This window comes from Mobula birostris, chromosome 21 (genome assembly GCF_030028105.1).
Source record: "Mobula birostris isolate sMobBir1 chromosome 21, sMobBir1.hap1, whole genome shotgun sequence".
Classification (NCBI taxonomy): domain Eukaryota; kingdom Metazoa; phylum Chordata; class Chondrichthyes; order Myliobatiformes; family Myliobatidae; genus Mobula; species Mobula birostris.
In genome coordinates, this window is record NC_092390.1 from 56339596 (window position 1) to 56358024 (window position 18429).

General features: G+C 41.3%; 1 protein-coding gene across 1 annotated transcript in view; it reads right to left on the bottom strand.

Annotated features, from left to right (window-relative positions):
• LOC140185813 (G protein-coupled receptor kinase 5-like) overlaps positions 1–18429 on the bottom strand; it is a 331545-nt gene that overhangs the window by 79120 nt on the left and 233996 nt on the right. The window contains exon 5 of the mRNA XM_072239529.1: positions 7049–7146. Coding sequence (XP_072095630.1) covers positions 7049–7146 — 98 coding nt within the window. The remainder of the gene's footprint in view (positions 1–7048; positions 7147–18429) is intronic.

The following is an 18429-nucleotide window of genomic DNA, read 5'->3' on the forward strand; positions in this document are numbered from 1 at the left end:
GTGTACACCCCTAACTGTCTTCAGAATCTGGTGGCATGTCTGTGGATTCACTTTCGTGAACTTCAGTTCTGAATGCTATTTGCTTACTTTTACTGTTTCAACAATTTGTTTCTTTTTTCTCTGCACATTGGATGTTTGATGGGTCTTCCTTTTTTTAATGGGTTCCATTGGGTTTCGTTGTTTTAAGGCTGCCTGTAAGGAGACAAATCTCAAGGTTGTATATAGTATACACACTTTGATAATAAATGTACTTTGAACTTTGAGATGCCTTCTTAATCGCAACAGCGTTTCTGGTGAGGGGATGCCCACAATGCTGTACTTCTGGATTTACACCGAGAGAAGTATAAGGAACAATAATATATTTCCACATCAGGGTGCCATGTGACTTTGAAGGGAATCTGGCAGCGACAGTGCCCCTGTCTTCCTGCTGCCCTTGTCCTTCTGGGTAATAAAGGCTGTGGATTAAAACCAGGAAAAAAATCCAAACTAAAAACTAACACTGCACTAACGAGCAGGGAGTAGCTACAAAACATCCACGCCAGGACCACCAGACTCTAAAACAGTCACTTTCCCCAATCAGTAAGGCGTATCAACACCACCATCCACTAACTCCACCACTACTTCTGATAATGGGCCTCTTGATTCTGGTAACAGGTCTCAACTGAGGACTGAGAGTGGGAAGGGGCAGGGAGAAGGGAGTCATGGTTGGGAGAGGGGCGGGAGTGGGAGGCACCAGAGGGACATTCTGTAATGATCAATAAACCAATTGTTCGGAATCAAATGACCTTGCCTGACGTCTCAGGGCTGGGTGTGTCCACAACCACACCACCCCCTGTCCCCAGCACTCCTCTGCCACCTGTCCCACACCCCTCCCGCGGCACTCCACCCTTGCCATTCTCAATATCCTTTGCTCCCACCAGGTTTACAAACTCACTCTCTGCTCCACATTGACAAATACAGTAATGTACAAAAGTCAGTCTTGGGCACTCTAGCTATATATATATATATATATACACACATACACACCTAAGACTTTTGCACAGTACTCTATGTGGCAGATCTATTTGATAAGACTGTTAAAAACTACAAGAGCATCACACACAAATTGCTGGAGCAATTCAGCATCTATCTTATGTATTTATATTTATTATGTATTTTATTATTAGTAGTAGTAATAGTAATAGTAAATTGGATTAGACATTGGCTTTGTGGGACAAACCAGAGAATGATAGTAGATTATTGCTGTGTCTGTTGTAGTTTATCATCTATATCAACGATCTGGATGATAATGTGTTAAACTGGATCAGCAAACTTGCAGATGACACCAGGATTGGGGGTGTAGTGGACAGTGAAGAAGGCTATCATGGCTGGAAAAATGGACTGAAAAATGGCAGATGGAATGTAATACTGACAGGGGTGGGTGTTATACCTCGGTAGGACCAATCAGGATAGGTCTTACACAGTGAATGGTAGGGCACTGAGGAGTGCGGTAGAACAAAGGGATTTGGGAATACGGGTCCACAAATTGAAAGTAGCGTCATAAGTTGATAGGGCCATAAAAAAAACCTTTTAGCACATTGGACTACAATTAGAGGTCATGGGTTAAGGATGAAAGGTGAGAAGTTTAAGGGGAACAAGAGGGGAAATTTCTTCACTCAGAGGGTGTGAGAGTGTGGAACAAGCTGCCAGCGTAAGTGGTGCATGTGAGCTCGATTTCAACACTTAAAAGAAGTTTAGATAGGTACATGAATGGTCAGGGTTTGGAGGGTTGTGGTCCAGTGCAAGTCGACGGGAGCAGGCAATTTAAAGGGCTTGGCACAAACTAGATGGGCCAAAGCACCTGCCTCTGTGGCTGTACTTTTCTATGACTCTGTGATCTTGTTCTTTATCTTTTGTGTATTTTTGTGCAGTATCAAATCCTAAGCAAAAATTATTTCATTCTCCTTACACTTATGCACTGGAAATGACATTAAAAGAATGTAGAATCTTGAAAAGAACCCAGATCAAGTGGTTTGGTATAACAGGGTTTATAAGTAAAGCAGTCATGAGTGTTTTGAGTCAAGGGAAATAATATAACATTGCAATATAAGATGGTAACTCTCGTACAATGTAAACTTGCTTCTCTTTTTGATCTACACTGAGTATACATTTTGCCATCGGGGGAATTAATACTTTTAATGACATGAAATATGCAGGCAAAGGTCATTCATTTCCTGAATAATCACTGCTTTCTAGGAGGCATGTAAAGAATTTGTGGTGAGGAACTGTGAAGTGAAATACCACTTTTATAAGACCAGACCAAAAGAAAACATCAAAAAAAATCTATTTCCGTTTTTAGCCACCATACTCTGGTGTTTCATGGTCAGTTCACATTTAACACTGACTTGAATTCGATAAATCATTTATCAGAAATTGCACTTTACATTGATTGACTGCCCAGACTGTGCTGAAGTCTGGAGACCTCCAAAAGTAATACAGTTTGTTGACTTTAAGCAAAATACCTTAGAAGAATTGAGGATGTGGTTTCCTAACAGCGTTGGAAATCACTCATCTTGTTGGAGCACCATGAGTATTACAAACACAAGAGATTTTGCAGTGGCTGGAAGATTTGAGCAACACACACAAAATTCTGGAGGAACTCAGGAAGTCAGGCAGTATCAGCGGAGGGGAATAAACAGTTGATTTGAAATGTTGATTGTTTATTCCTCTCCATAGATGCTGCTTGACCATGAATATTACAGACAGTTTTTGGTCTCCTTATCTAAGGAAGAAACCAGTGCATGAAGGGTGTGTAGTGTAGATTCAGTAGACGTGTTCTAGAGTTTTCACGTCATGAAATATGCATTCATTTGAGCTCGGAAGAATAACAAATCTGTTTGAAACTTACAAAACTCTTAAAGGGCTTCATAGTCTGGCTGAAGGGAGGATTTATCCCTGGCCAAGGACTCCAGGATTAGGGATGCAGTTTGAGTCTACAGAATATCCTGGTTCCTCCAGCAGGACCACAGCCTTGTCACAGTTTGAAGCTTTGTGTGCCTCAGTGACCTGGAGTGCCACGTTGTCTGGAGTCAGGGCTTTATCCTTTGGCTTTTGGTAGGGTCACCCATGCCAAACAGGTCATAGGGTAGAGGCTTGACTAAGAGTGGACTACCGGTCTCCAAGTATGGGGGTTCAGATCACGGCTGACAACCCTGACCGGTCAAACAAAATAGTTACAGAAACAGCAATGAAGAATCCTTCTACATCAGGGTGTGATGGCATTCCTGAGCCTCCATCTGGGACTGGCATAGCTGACTGTCGTGAAAACTGCTCGGAAGCTACTGACATGATTAATGAAGCCCTGAAGACTGCCAGAAGTGGAGGACCTTCAATGCTGCCCTAAACATCAGTGGCATAACGGACAGTAAGTAAGCAAGTAACATTCTGTTTGTCTGGGATGAGAAGAAGTTTCTTCACTCAGGTTGTGGATAGCCTTTAAAATTCTCTACCCAAGACAGCATGGAGGCTAAGTGGTTGACGTTATTCAGAACGGGAACTGATAGGATTTTGGGCATTATGGGAATCAAAGTATATGGGAAAACTGTCGCTGACATACAAAATCAGCTTACTTTTGTGTAGCAGGTCTGATGTAGATGAGCAGGCTCAGAGGGCCAGGAACCATACTCTTGGACATATTTCGTATGTTGGGTGATCACAAACTGTACTCCCTATCTTCAGCTTGCATTATGCAGGTTCTGGTATTGCGAACACTTCACCCAGACAATGAACGTGAACAAAGTCCTGTTGACTGGAATGTGACTTTTCTAGAAATCTAAATAAAATAGAAAACATTCTTTCACGCAGTCTTACTGGTGTGACCAGCCCATCACACCAACTGCAAATATCTCCTTGACATTGACCCTTTAAAACTCAGAACCCTTGAAAACTATTGCTCTGTCACAGAGTTGCCTCTTTCAGTCAGGGTTATGTGGCACTTGAGATCAGGTTACTGTCTGTGAGTACTGTTTAATAACCTTTGCTGGTAACTGTGGATAGGTAACCATGAAGGCAGGAGTTGGAGCAAAGCAATAATATTCTAATTGAAACCCCCTGTAGCCACATACTCCCTCGGTTTACACAGGCCTTTGTTAAGGTAAAAGGGCACTGTAACTGCCCACACTATTTTATCTTTAGGCCTAGGTTCAACCATCAGTGAGAATGATCTCCCTCCATCCAATCAGATTTTCATCATTTTAACTACCTCTGACAGACATCCCCTCATCCCTCTCTTCTTAAAAGAAAACAATCCCGGCTTCTCTGATCAATCATGATCACCGTGGTGCCTTTTTGACTCTCACTAATGTTAATCCTATGATGAGGCAACTGGAACTGAACACACTGATCCAGTTCAGGAAGTTCACTGTTCTTTAAAGGTTTTGCATGATTTTCCTGTTATCCTCTACTAACAAATCAAAACTTTGTGCATGCTTTATTAACCAAATTTTCAAACAGTTTTCAATGAGGGTGTACTCCTATCTAAGGTCCCTCCCTGCACCAGCTTTTGAACCATGCTTCTCCTCATTCATCCAGCCAAAGCGCATCACTTCAAATTTCTCTGCATTATACATTATGTTTCATCTTGTCCCCTTTCTGCTAGGTTGCTGCAAGCTATCACTATATATATCTAAGACCTGTGCACGGCACAGTATATAATATCTATCTGCTCCACACTGCACTTCCCAATACAATTTAAAGAACAAACTGAATACTCAGATAGAAATCACTTAATGAACTTAGAATGATTATAAACAAGTTGGTTAACAACGATCTGATTCTGTGTCCTTAAACATATGCACAGTGGAATACATTGAAACACAAAACATTGCACAATAAGCAGAACAGCACATTCCAACAGAGTACCAAACATAGTTAATCAATTGTAAGCAGTTTATAAGCTCTGAATTAATTGTTGTCCAACTATACATGTTTAACTATTAACAACTGATTTTCAGAAGAAAAGAAAATTTGCAAAAGTTGAAACACTGAATTTGCTAAAGACTGCAAGATAACTTTACCTCCATACTTTAAAACTTCTCTGTATAGCCAGCTTCTACCATAGACTCCTAGCCTTAATGTGCAGATATCATTATAATTATACACTTGACAAGATTTGGAGAAAGTGCGTAATATTTGTGCCAAGATACACTTAGCAAAGGGAAACCAGACTTTACAATATCTTGTTAGGCTGCTGTTTGAAAATGAAGGAGAAATTAAAATCCTCCTATACAACTCACACAAAATACTAGGTCAGGGAGCATCTATAGAAAAGACTCAGTCCTGAAGAAAGGTCTCAGCCCGAAACGTCCACTATCTATTCATGTCCATAGGTGCTGCCTGACCTGCGAAGCTCCCCCAGCATTTTGCGCGTGCTGCTTTGGATTTCCAGCATCTGCAGACTTTTTTTGTGTTTAAACTCTTCCTATCGGTGCTTTCGGACAAAAGGAGCAGGCAATAATTTGTTATTCGTTTGCGTGATGCTTTCAGACATGTTTCTGTTCTATCCCTGAGCTACACTTTTTCCCTTTCATTACGTCTAAACACTATTTACTTCCCCTTCTCCAATTTGCCCTTATTATCATGTTAATACACAAGACTTGCCCTTGCTCTTCATTACTCTGACTCTGAGCCCATTGTACTCTTCCTCCCTCTATACCAGCGGGTGGGGGGTGGCGGGTGCTATTTGCAGCCACGTAAGCCCTGTCCTTTCTTTTCCCTTAAAAGGTTTAACAAAGGACAGCAGAACCAAAATATTTCTCTTTCCACAGATGCTGACTGACCTGCACAGGTATTCCAATAATTTCAGTTTTTGTTTCAGATATTCAGCATTTGCAGTTTGTTTTTACTTGTTTTGCTCTTTAAGAGTCTCCCTAAACTCTTTTCCAACACTGCTACAAAGTTAGCCCATCTTGTAGTTATCTGTCTTATCTCTGCTGTTCATTATCACGTTACTCTCTGATGTTTGAAGGTATTTCTGCGTGTAATACTCTGTTCAATGAATAAACCATCAATATAATTGATACACCAAAATGTCACCTTCAGAGGCGTCTCTACACATTAAATTTAAATAGTAGACATATTTAATGTGTTTTGCACATTATATTTAAAGCAGAAGTTGATCGTTTCCTGATTGGTCAGGGCATCAAAGGATGTGGCGAGAAGGCGGGTATATAGGGTTGAGTGGGATCTACGATTAACCATGATGAAATGGCGGAAGAGATTCGATGGGCTGAATGGCTGAAATCTGCTCTTATGACTTATGTTCTTATGATCTAAGCATAGTTTCTTCACATTGTTAAAGGCAAATGTTACACTTAGATGTGCATTTTAACCTAGTTTTGATGATAGTGTTGGCTGGGGGTAGCCAAAATTAGTACTGAAAATCAGTGGGACGTAGAAGACTGAGAGGAAATTTGATAGAGGTATATAAAATTATGAGGGGTATAGATAGGGTAAATGCAAGCAGGCTTTTTTCACTGAGGTTAGGTGGGACTACGATCAGGGGTCATGGGTTAAGGGTGACAGGTGAAAAGTCTAAGGGGAACATGAGGGGAAACTTCTTCACTCAGAGGGTGGTAAGAGTGTGGAATGAGCTGCCAGCACAAGTGGTGCATGCAAACTCGATTTCAACATTTAAGAGACGTTTGGATAGGTACGTGGAATGGGAGGGGTAGGGAGGGATATTGTCCCGGTGTGGTCGATGGGAGTAGCCAGCTTAAATGGTTTGGCACAGACTAGATGGGTCAAAGGGCCTGATTCTGTGCTGTACTTTTCTATGACTAATGAACTAGAGATGTCTCACAGAAGCATTTCAGAGAATGTCCAGCAGGAGGGGTGGTTACAGCTTATGATATAATAGGACGAGAGGAATTTTATCAAAGATACCAATTTATATCCAAGCTATCTGGCATTGAGATTTTGTGCAGCATATCACAACTAGACACGTGTTAAATGGCAAGAAGAAATAACTGAAAGAATAAGAGACGTTAGTTATTCGAGATTTTACACTTACTTTACACAGTTACAGAAGAGTTCTTTGCACGCGTTTATTTCAAGTTTTTCTTTACATTGTTGGACAATATCTTCGCTGACTTCTATATATTCTGGGGTCTGAAAACACAGGAATTGAAGAAAAATCATCAAAATCCACTTAATCATTTCGCTGATTAAAAATCAGGAAATTATAATAAGTAGTAAAATATTTGAAAATCTCTACCAGTGATGAGAGCATTTACAAGCAAGGAGGAGATTATCTTTTCTGATTCTTACACATTATGAAATACATCCTTTGAATGTCCATGTTAAAAAAGGCATGAAAATGTATTGGAGAATAAGACAATTGAAAAATATTGCACTCAACCTTTTACTACTCTTGAGTTCAAGAGCCACGAGGAAATATTTGCAGCTCTATGAAGCCCTGAGTTAGATCACACTTAGAATATTCTGTTCAGCTCTGGTTGCTACATTATCGGATGGATGTGGAAACTTTAGAGAGGGTGCAGAGGAGATTTACCATGATATTGCCAGGACTGGACTGCATGTCCTATGAGGATCGGTTGATCGAGCTAGGGCTTTTCTCTTTGGAGTGAAGAAGGATGAGATACTTGATAGACTTGTATAAGATCATAAGAGGCATAGATCGAGTGAAAGGCCAGAGAGTTTTCCCCAGGGTGGACATGTTTAATATGAAGGGGGCATAAGGATTCGGGGAGTAGATTTAGCACAGAGATGAGGAGGAACTACTTTTGCCAGAGCGTGGTGAATCTGTGGAATTCTCTGCCCAATGAAGCTGTGGAGACTACCTCAGTAAATATATTTAAGATAAGGTTGGACAGATTTTTGCATAGCGGGGGAATTAAGGGTTATGGGGAAAAGGCAGGTAGGTGGAGATGAGTCCGTGGCCAGATCAGCCATGATCTTATTGAATGGTGGAGCAGGTTTGATGGGCCAGATGGCCTATTCCTGCTCCTATTTCTTATGTTCTTATAAACTTAAGGTGATTGTAAAAGAACAGGGGAGATGTCAGAGATAATTTTTGTACATTGAGAGTGGTGGGTGCATGCAACACCCTGCCAGAGGTGGTGGTAGAGGCAGATACATTGGAGATATTCAGGAGACTCTTAGATAGGCACATGGCTGATAGAAAAATCGAGAACTATGAGGGAGGGAAGGGTTAGATTGATCTTGGAGTAGGTTAAAAGTTACAACATAGTGGGCCGAAGGCTTGAACTGTGCTGTTATGTTCTATGTTCTAGCTGTATGGGAGCAAAGTTCTGATGAAAGGGCATTGAACTAAATTTTTAGATCAATACTTGCTGGGCAATAATGATCATTCCATGTGGAATTGTTGACATTTCAGTGTAGGTCAGCAAGCTGAGGACCCTTGAGCTTGTTGGCTGAATAATGCTGGTGACCCTCATTCTGATCATGGAGGTCAGTGGATAAAGGCCAACTCACAAACAATCCAATCATGAATGAAGATGAGCAATTAATTCTCTTTCTTTTAACATCTTTAAAGGCGTTTTTGAAATTTTAATGATGTTCAGACAATTGTTTCATTGAATAGATATAAAAAACAAAGGAGCTGATCAAGCAGGAAATAGGGGCAGAGTACACATCCCCTTATGTATTAATGGTGCTGAGGTGGAGATAGTTGAGAACCTCAAGTTCCTAGGTGTAAATCTCACCAACAATTTGCCCTGGACCAACCATGGAAATGCAATGGCCAAGAATGCACACTAACATTTCTACTTCTTCAGAAAGCCAAGGAAACACAGTATGTCCCCAATAACTGACCAATTATTCAGGTGCATCGTAGAAACTATCCTATCCAGATACATCTTGGCTCAGTATGGCAACTGAACCCAGGACTACACAAAATTGCGGAATGTTAAGAATGCAGCCCAGTCCATCATGTAAACTTGCCTCGCCTCCACAAGGATCCATGAACATCAACTGGCCGTAAAGCAGCATGACCAACTCTCCCTAGTCCCTACCCGTGACCAACTCTCCTTAGTCTCTACCCGTGACCAACTCTCCCTGGTCTCTACCCATGACCAACTCTCCCCGGTCTCTACCCATGACTAACTCTCCCTGGTCTCTACCCATGACCAACTCTCCCTAGTCTCTACCTGTGACCAACTCTCCCTGGTCTCTACCCATGACCAACTCTCCCTAGTCTCTACCCATGACCAACTCTCCCTTGTCTCTACCCGTGACCAACTCTCCCTAGTCTCTACCCGTGACCAACTCTCCCTCATCTCTACCCATGACCAACTCTCCCTAGTCTCTACCATGACCAACTCTCCCTAATCTCTACCATGAAGATCGAGAAGGACACAGATTTGACTGGGCATCAGTGAAAGTCATGGTGCATGCAAACACAAGGCATGCAAGGAAATTCCTGGAAGCGTGGTTTTCCACAAATAATTCTGTGAAGAAATGTGAAGAACCTTGGTCCTATTTATGAGCCAAAGTGGGCAAAATTCCAGACCACAAATTTCCCCACACAGCCCATCAGTGAGGAGATTTTCTCTCCACTCACAACTAAGTTTCCGAAACGGCAACCAATCAGCTGATTAATAAGTGTGCAAAGGCCAAGTATTCAGAGGACACACCATGATCAACAACACACTGATGATATAGTAATGAAACGCTTGCAAGCTCGAAGAACAACTCAGTCCAACCATCAACCACCTGTTACGTATTTTCCGAATTATTTCCTAGCAGCTAACATAACGAAGGTCCCGCCCATCCTGGTCATTCTCTCTTCTCTCCTTCCTCATTGGAAGGAAGACACTAATGCTTGAGAACACATACCATCAGGCTCAAAGACAATGTCTATCCCACTGTTGTCAGATGCTTGGATGCAAGAAGATGACCTACTCATCTCCCTATCTACTTCATCATGACTCTTACACTTTACTTGTCCACCTGCACTGCACTTTCTCTGTAACTATAACACTCTATTCTGCATTCTGTTTTTCTTTTTACTATCTCAATGCACTTACAGTATGTATGGCTCTATCTGACTGGGAATGCTTTTCACATTCTCTGTCTGTTACTTATGTGCCGGGTTTTATGATGTGGGTGATTACGGTCATCCCATTAACATGATTGTTCTTGGCAAAATTTTCTACAGAAGTAGTTTGCCATTGCCTTCTTCTGGGCAGTATTTTTACAAGACGGGTGACCCCAGCCATTATCAATACTCTTCAGAGATTGTCTGCCTGGCATCAGTGGTGGCATACCCAGGACTTGTGATGTGCACCAGCTGTTCGTACGACCATCCACCATCTGCTCCTACGGCTTCACGTCGCCCTGACTGGGGGACTGAGCAGGTGTTACACCTTGCCCAAGGGTGGACCTGCAGGCCAGCAGAGTGCCTTACACAGCTTTTAGTAGAGACGTATCTCCTCATCACTACCCAATAATAAACTGAACTAAATTAAACCCAAACCTAAAGTTCCTGACAAGTTTGACAGCTGACGAAGCTGAGACATGGCTTATCCAGCAGCAAGAGTTGTCCATGGCTGATTCTGGATTGGCTATGTTATGGCACTGTATTGCTTATAGCATCAGGCATTGTCAAGGCATTGACACCTTGGATTGGGATAGCTTCAGGCAGGTGAAAGATCCTGGAAAGTTTCTACATGATTCTTGTGTAAATGAATGTGAAGGGACTGGTCTGGCCTGTGAGGGGACTGGGCTGTCCTGCTAACTCCAACACCCTCTCCACAAATGCTGTTTTATTTGACAAAGATTTATTATGTCTTCTGGTTTTATTTCTCACTATAATCCCCTTTCATGACTAAAAGAATGAATATCTCCCTTGGTAACAACATTTTAGCCTTCTTCCCTTTGATCTGGCCAATTTTATAGGGCCAATTGTAATTTATGACTAGCATTAATTTCACAAGTACTGATCTATTGCCATTAGAGAAACAGAAGGAAGAAATGTCTCTCCAGTACGAAGGATGGGATAGAAGTTAAAACAGAAACCTACATTACCCATGGATAGGTCAGTGAAACAGCTCAGGATTTTTTGGGTAGTTTACACATTCTCTGCATGAATGTATTTCAAACAGGGCACTAAGGTGCCATTGGAATCACAAATCAATTTTACTGGCTGGCCGAAGGGAATGGTTTCCATGGTAATACCATTCAATAAAGTCTGACAGAAAGTCAATGGAGAAAGTTAAAAAGGCATAAATTCCTTTTAGTGGGCTATTGAAGCATATTTGTACTATAATACCCCACCTCCCTCAATGTCCCTGCCACTTCTCCCCAAACATTTCTTCTGGTAACAACTATGACTACTTTTTTTTGGCAAGTGTATCACCAGTCTTTTATTCTGTTTATTGAGTTTCTTTACAAATTATGCTCTAGTTTTTCTTTCAAGACACATGGGCTGAGGACAATGCACTACAGTACCAGCCACCTGTAAGGAGTTCGTACTTCCTCCCTATGACTGTATGGGTTTCCTCCAGGTGCTCCAGTTTCCTCCCAGAGTCTAAAGATGTTCCGGATGATAAGTTAATTTGTCATTGTAAACTGGCCTACTCCATACTGTCTCAATAAATAAATAAAATGACATCTTTACAGCCTACCTCATGAAAATATCACTTCTTTCTTCACTCTAGGAGTGATAATGTAAGCATAGTCATTCCCTGAAAGCCTGCAACATGTGCCCAACTGACAGCCTATGGGTCACCTCATCTTCCAATGCCCAGAACATGTGTGTTGCCTAACACACATGTGTGGCCAGCTAACTAACAAAGCATTAACAATGTTCAGCTTCTAACAAGGATCCGGCATCTTACTGCAGCTCCTGGCCAAACATCTCACCGAACATTCGAGGAGGGAGAGGATGGTACCACAGTGCCTCAGCTTAGAGGTTCGAATCTTTGCATTCAGTAAGAACAACAGATTTAAATCCGTAAAATCAAGTTTGCTTGACTGGTATATGTTATGTTTTGTAACTTCAAAACATGAAACTAATTCAAAGGAAGACACAAGGAGTCTGAAGTGAGGGTCCAACTTCAAGTTTACTTTAAGCAAGTGGCACACCTATCACATGGTAGCATGGATGACATATTAAATTCATGTATTTCTACATATAACCCATAATTAATTATTTAAATGAACAAGAATGCCTAATCAAACAATGTATATAATATATCTACATACAAGATTACTTAAATGTTATTGGAACATCAAATACATAACAGCATACTCATTTTGTTTTGTTCTAACACTTTATGCTCACGGTAAACAATATCATAGTGGAAAATGACAAACTTTCTTCTTCCAATACTAGTACTTTGTATTTATTAACCCTTCCTTTCTCTTAATGGCATAGAGAAGATTAGAGGGAAGCAGAATGTTAAAAGAGGAGAAAATCAAAGCACCTCTCAGGAGCCCAAAGCCTTTCAGACACTCCCCCATGTCCCACTGCCCAACCCCAACGGTTTCACAGTGGTGGGCATTTGGGCATCTGAGTGTGCCAGTCTGCAAAGGTAATTGAGATCAGGGTCCCAACAACGAAAGGGAGTTGGAAGAAAATGGCACCAAGGAACAATGCAACCAAGGACGACATCCTCCGGGTGGTTCACAACACCACTTCTTTCACACATCTTCTTTTTCTTTCCAATGTGGTGCAGCTATTGTTGGAGCCCGTGATTGGTGGCGTGTTTTGAGGTTGATTGATTGATTTGGTGCTTTGCTGTCTCCAAGGGTGTTCCGTGAGCCTTCAAGTGAAATGTGTGGCCTCGAGACAAAGAAGTCTGGCGATGAGCCATGAGCCCATGATCGACTGCATTTCCTGATGTTCAAGGTCGCTGAGGAAGACTGAAATCATTGAGGTGAGTGGGTGTTCAGCACCACCTACCAGCCTCTCACTCGTTGCTGCCAGAGGAAGGTGTCTGTGTGTGACGGTCTCTCTCTCTCTATCTTCCTTTCGCTCGCTGCTCCTGAAGGACGGTCCCTGCATTGAAATGATCTCTCTCTCGCTCAGTGCTGTCAGAGGATGGTGCCAGAGTCCTGGGTTTTGGACAAGGTTTAATCGACACAGTTTGTGGATTGGACTCAGTAGTTCACGTTATGATGTGTGTCTGGTTTCTGATTTTTTTTTACGCTATTTTGGCCGATTTTGATTTAACGACCTGCAGATAATGGACACTGAGCTTAACTGTATAAGCCTGGGTTCTTTCAATTTTGTGTTCTTATATTCTGTGCTTCTCGCTTGTTATTATTTTGTTGGTTGCTGTTTCAGCAATTTTTTGCGGGGGGGGGGTGGTTTTGATGATCTCCTTTGAACGGGTTCCAGGGTTTTCTTTGTTTCGTGGCTGTCTGTGGGAAGATGAATCTCAGGGTTGTTACTGCATACTTACCTTGATAATAAATGTACTTTGTATCTTTAAGTTAAAGACTGTGGGCCAGGAGCAACAGGAATATTTGTCCTTTCGAGTCTCTTCAAAAGGAACAGACTTAAGATACTTTTAGGAAAGAGTTAGGGATATTCCTGATAAGCTGAGTGTGGGTGGTGGCGATACATTGCAGCGGTCCACCAAAGTGCAAGGGTGAGGTTACATTCAGATCAGCCATAAATGACAAAGGAGCCAAATCACCTATTTATATATAGGCATCCGTTAGTCTCATGAGACCATGGATTGCGCCTTGGAAGGTTTCCAGGGCGCAGGCCTGGGCAAGGTTGTATGGAAGACCAGCAGTTGCCCATGCTGCAAGTCTCCCCTCTCCACACCACCGATGTTGTCCAAGGGAAGGGCATTAGGACCCATACAGCTTGGCACCAGTCTCGTCGCAGAGCAATGTGTGGTTAAGTGCCTTGCTCAAGGACACACACGTTGCCTCAGCCAAGGCTCGAACTAGCCACCTACAAATCACTAGACGAATGCCTTAACCACTTGGCCACATGCCAACACTAAAATATAGGTCCATTTACTGGACAGCATCCTGCCTTTCTGACCATGGAAATCTTGGGCTGTGTGAGGGATCCTCTTGCAGTGTCAAGTTAAGGGGAACATGCATAGGATTGAGGGTAGAAATTAATATATTGAATAAACCTTAAAAATATTTTTAAATTCTTCAAACATTTATGGAATTTTTAATCATACCATCAAGAAAATGAGATTCTATAATGTAAAAGAAGCTATTCAAGGCCCAAGAGATTATTCATCACTAATTTCGACAGAGCGGTGTTAAAAATCCAATTACATCTCAATTAATAATGCTTAAAATTTTCACAGTGAGCATAATTCAGAAAAAGTTGAAGGTCACATCAAATCACTGACACTGGATGAATCGTTTCTGCGGAGACTGCAGCCCACACTGTGGAAGAGCAGTGTAACCTGGCCATTTGACTAGGTGTATGCAGAAATGCTATCCGCTTTACATAGTAATAGTAACAAATGCAAATTCTTTCCTATTGTTGCAGAACAGAAAGATAGTTGCTTTACTTGTGCTGATGATTTAACCAAAAAATTTAAATAAAGGTCATACTCTATTTCCAATGATTTATTTATTTTTTTTGTTTTTGGCTTCTTATGTTTTGTGACAAACAGCCTGCATTTAACTCTTGACTTAAGCATTGCAATGTTTCATGAATCTGAACCAAAAATGTCAAGCCTCAAAGGGATTTTAGGATCCGAGGTCAGAAATGACAAAATGGGTGTGCTAACAGCCTGAAGGGAGACAAAGGCAGAGAGGTGGAACAGCACAGTGCAGCCCTGCATTACAGTAGTTAGTGAATAGAAATCTGTCCTTTCAGAATTCACAAATCGTTCCTAAAAAGGTTGAGACACAGAATTAAAATTCGTTCTTAAAGTGGGGAAAAAATTAAATAGCGTAAAAGAAACATGTAGCCTGGGGAAAATACACACTCAGGACAATAAATACTTTTGCGGGTTTTTAACTCCTTTACCTGTTTTAGATGCTTTAATGCAGAAAGATGGCATCAAAATAAAAACAACAAAATGAATTTAAAAGAAAACATAGCTTCTGCTGTTACAATCTCAGCTTAATTTCAGTCCACACACTTGTGTATCAACTGGATACATAAGCAGTATGAAAACAAATTATACAAAGCCAATACGGTAGTGGCAGTTTTTGGCACACACGTGCTTAACTTCCAAACACGTACAGGCTAGATCCTGAAATGAATTCTCCTAGGTCATGCTACTAGGCTGATAAGGAACTTCTCACTATCATGCTTTCCAGTGCCGATACCTTTCTTGGGAAAATCTTTCCTCACCATACGAACAGTACTCCTAGCACTCAATGTTTATTCCAGAACATTGTAACTCTTCTTTCTACTCTGCACGTGCATAATGACATCACCATTTTCTAAGGCACAGGCACTTATTTTAGCATTATCAGGGTGATTATATGAGTGCATGTTAACAATAAAAAATGATATTCAATGATCACCTGGATACAAACAATAAAATTTGCCAATTTTTGTCAAGAGTTCACATTACAGAGAATCATGATATGGGTAGCTTTCTAATAACACCATATTGTGGGGGTGGACTGAACAGAGAAAGAGTTCTAGGCCACAAAATTGAGAGGCCTGTGAACGATGGCAATGAAAGAATGGGGAGAGTGAGTAGGTTTTGGGGGAGGGTGCGTAAAATGTGTACAAACAAAGGGGACTACAGCAATAAAGAGGGATGGATGAGGCCATGAAGAAATTTAACACATAATCAGTTAGCTGTCTTGCTGAACTGCCATTTAACATGTTGTGACCTGCTTTTGTTAAATTGATATACTGTTATTCTGTATTAATGAAGTTTAAGAGATGGAAGTGGGTGAAATGTAGCAGATCAGTAGAAAACCATGCATCTAATAGATGGAGGGTAATCCTTCTGCGTGATAGTGAGTGATGATATTATATTTAAATCCATCAGATATGTTACATTATTTATTTATTTAGCTTTACAGCATGGAGTAGACCATGCTGGCACTTCAAGGCCATGCCACCCCACCAAACCCCAACGACTCCAATCTAATCCTAACCTAATGACAATTAACCTAGCCAGTACATCTCTGGACATTTTATAGATGATTTCCTCACAAGCAATACTGGGTTTATTTTATAAATAATATGCTGAATTATCTACATCCATATGCCATTTTTATTAATTATAACTCAATTTTTAAAGGAAACCAGAGCACCCGGGGAAAACCCACACATTCCATGGGGAGGACGTACAGACTCCAGACTGATTCTGTCGGAATTGAACTCCAGGCTCCGGTGCCCCAAGCTGTAATAGCGTTGGGCTAACCGCAACACTACCGTGGCATCATAAATGTTGAGCTAATGGAAAATCAACTTGTATATTCACCCATCGTGTTCGAATAGAGTGCGCCTTCACAGACCCTTATATCGGTATATACTAAACAAAAAATAATGATTCTAATGAAATAATTTTTAAACAATAATTTTAATTTCCAAATGGCTTTAATTCAGTGCTGGTAAAGAAATTGAATTTTAAAAATTGAGTTAAAAATATTTAAAATGACATATGGATGCCAACACTTAACCAAATGATTTATAAAATAAATCCGGTTTTATATGCAAGGAAATCATTTACTATAAGTTGGCAAAAATCCAACACGATATTTGGAAGTACCTGTACTGTGGTGGACAGGAGGACTCTACAAGGGGTAGTTAAACCTGCCCCGAAGCACCACCAGCACCAGTTTACCCACCATCCAGTACATGTACGGTATGCAGCAAGGTGCTGGGAAAAGGCCAACAATATAACGAACGATGTTACCCATCCTGTTCATGGACTGTTTGCCCCGCTCCCATCAGGGAAGGGGCTACGCAGCATTCACACCTGGACTGCTAGGCTCAGAAACGGTTACTTCCCTCCACCGCCCACCACCATCCACCACCAAAGCCATCAGGCTGTTCAACACCTTCACTCATGAGCATATTCCACCATCACGACATACATAGCACCTAGCGTCATTTTACGTATGTTGATGTACTTAGCAGTTATTTGTACATTATAGGATTACTTTTATATTTATTGTGTTTTTTATGCTTATTGTGTTTTTTTATGCTGCATCGTACCCGGAGTATCAATAATTTTGTTCTTCTTTATGCTGATGTACTGAAGTATGACAATAAATAATATTGAATCTTGCAAATAGAATAGTACAGTTATGGAATCATACAGAAGTTCCATAAGAAATTCACATTCATGAACTTTTATATAGTCCTAGTTTTTGAATAGTTTGTTATATAATTGAATTTAGAAAACAAGTACAGTTTTAAATTGTTGCTCGTTTGCGTCAGGGCTACGAAGCTGGGAGGTGCTGACCGTGCAGTGTCCCCACTGGTGTGAACGTCAGGCTACTTCAGGTTCACATCAGCAGTTGTGCCCTCCTCCACACAAAAGAAGTTAACTCTATGCATTGGTCATCCACATATCTGAGTTTTATTCTGGTTTTCGTGCAGTCTTGCCTTATAAATGTAGGCGGTAGAATTTGAATGAAGAAGGGGCAGAAACATAACAGTGGAAAAGGAAGGTTATGTAAATCAAAAATGTGTGTTGTGTATATGTATGTTTTGTAGATAATGTATTTACATGAGAAACCACAATGATAGCTCGCGTTACACCACACTGATGCTAATAAAACACACCTGTATTCACATTACTTACATTCTTGTAATGGAAAATGACTAATATTTAAATTCTTACAATTATTTACTGTAAACTCAATGCAAATTGCCCCTACTTCCTTAGAGGTTTGAGTAGATTCGGCATGACATCTAAAACTTTGACAAACATCTATAGGTGTGTGTAATGGAGAGTATATTGACTGGCTGCATCATGGCCTGGTATGGAAACACCAATGGTCGTGAATGGAAAATCCTACAAAAAGTAGTGGTTATGGCCCAGTCCATCATTGGTAAAGCCCTTCCCGGAACGCTGTTGCAGGAAAGCAGCATCCATTATCAGGGACCCCACTACCCAGGCTGTGTTCTCTTCTTGCTGCTGCCATCAGGAAGAAAATACAGGACCCCCATGATTCACACCACAAGGTTCAGGAACTGTTATCACGCCTCACCCACCAGTCTCTTGAACCAAATGGGATAACTTCTCTCAACTTGCTTCGTCATTGAGATGTTCCCACAACCTATGGACTCAATTTATATATCGTGAGACCATGGATTTGCACCTTGGAAGGTTGCCAGGGTGCGGGCCTGGGCAAGGTTGTATGGAAGACCAGCAGTCTCCCCTCTCTACGCCACCGACGTTGTCCAAGGGAAGGGCACTAGGACCGATACAGTTTGGCACTGGTGTCGTCGCAGAGAAATGTGTGGTTAAATGCCTTGCTCGAGGACACACACGGTGCCTC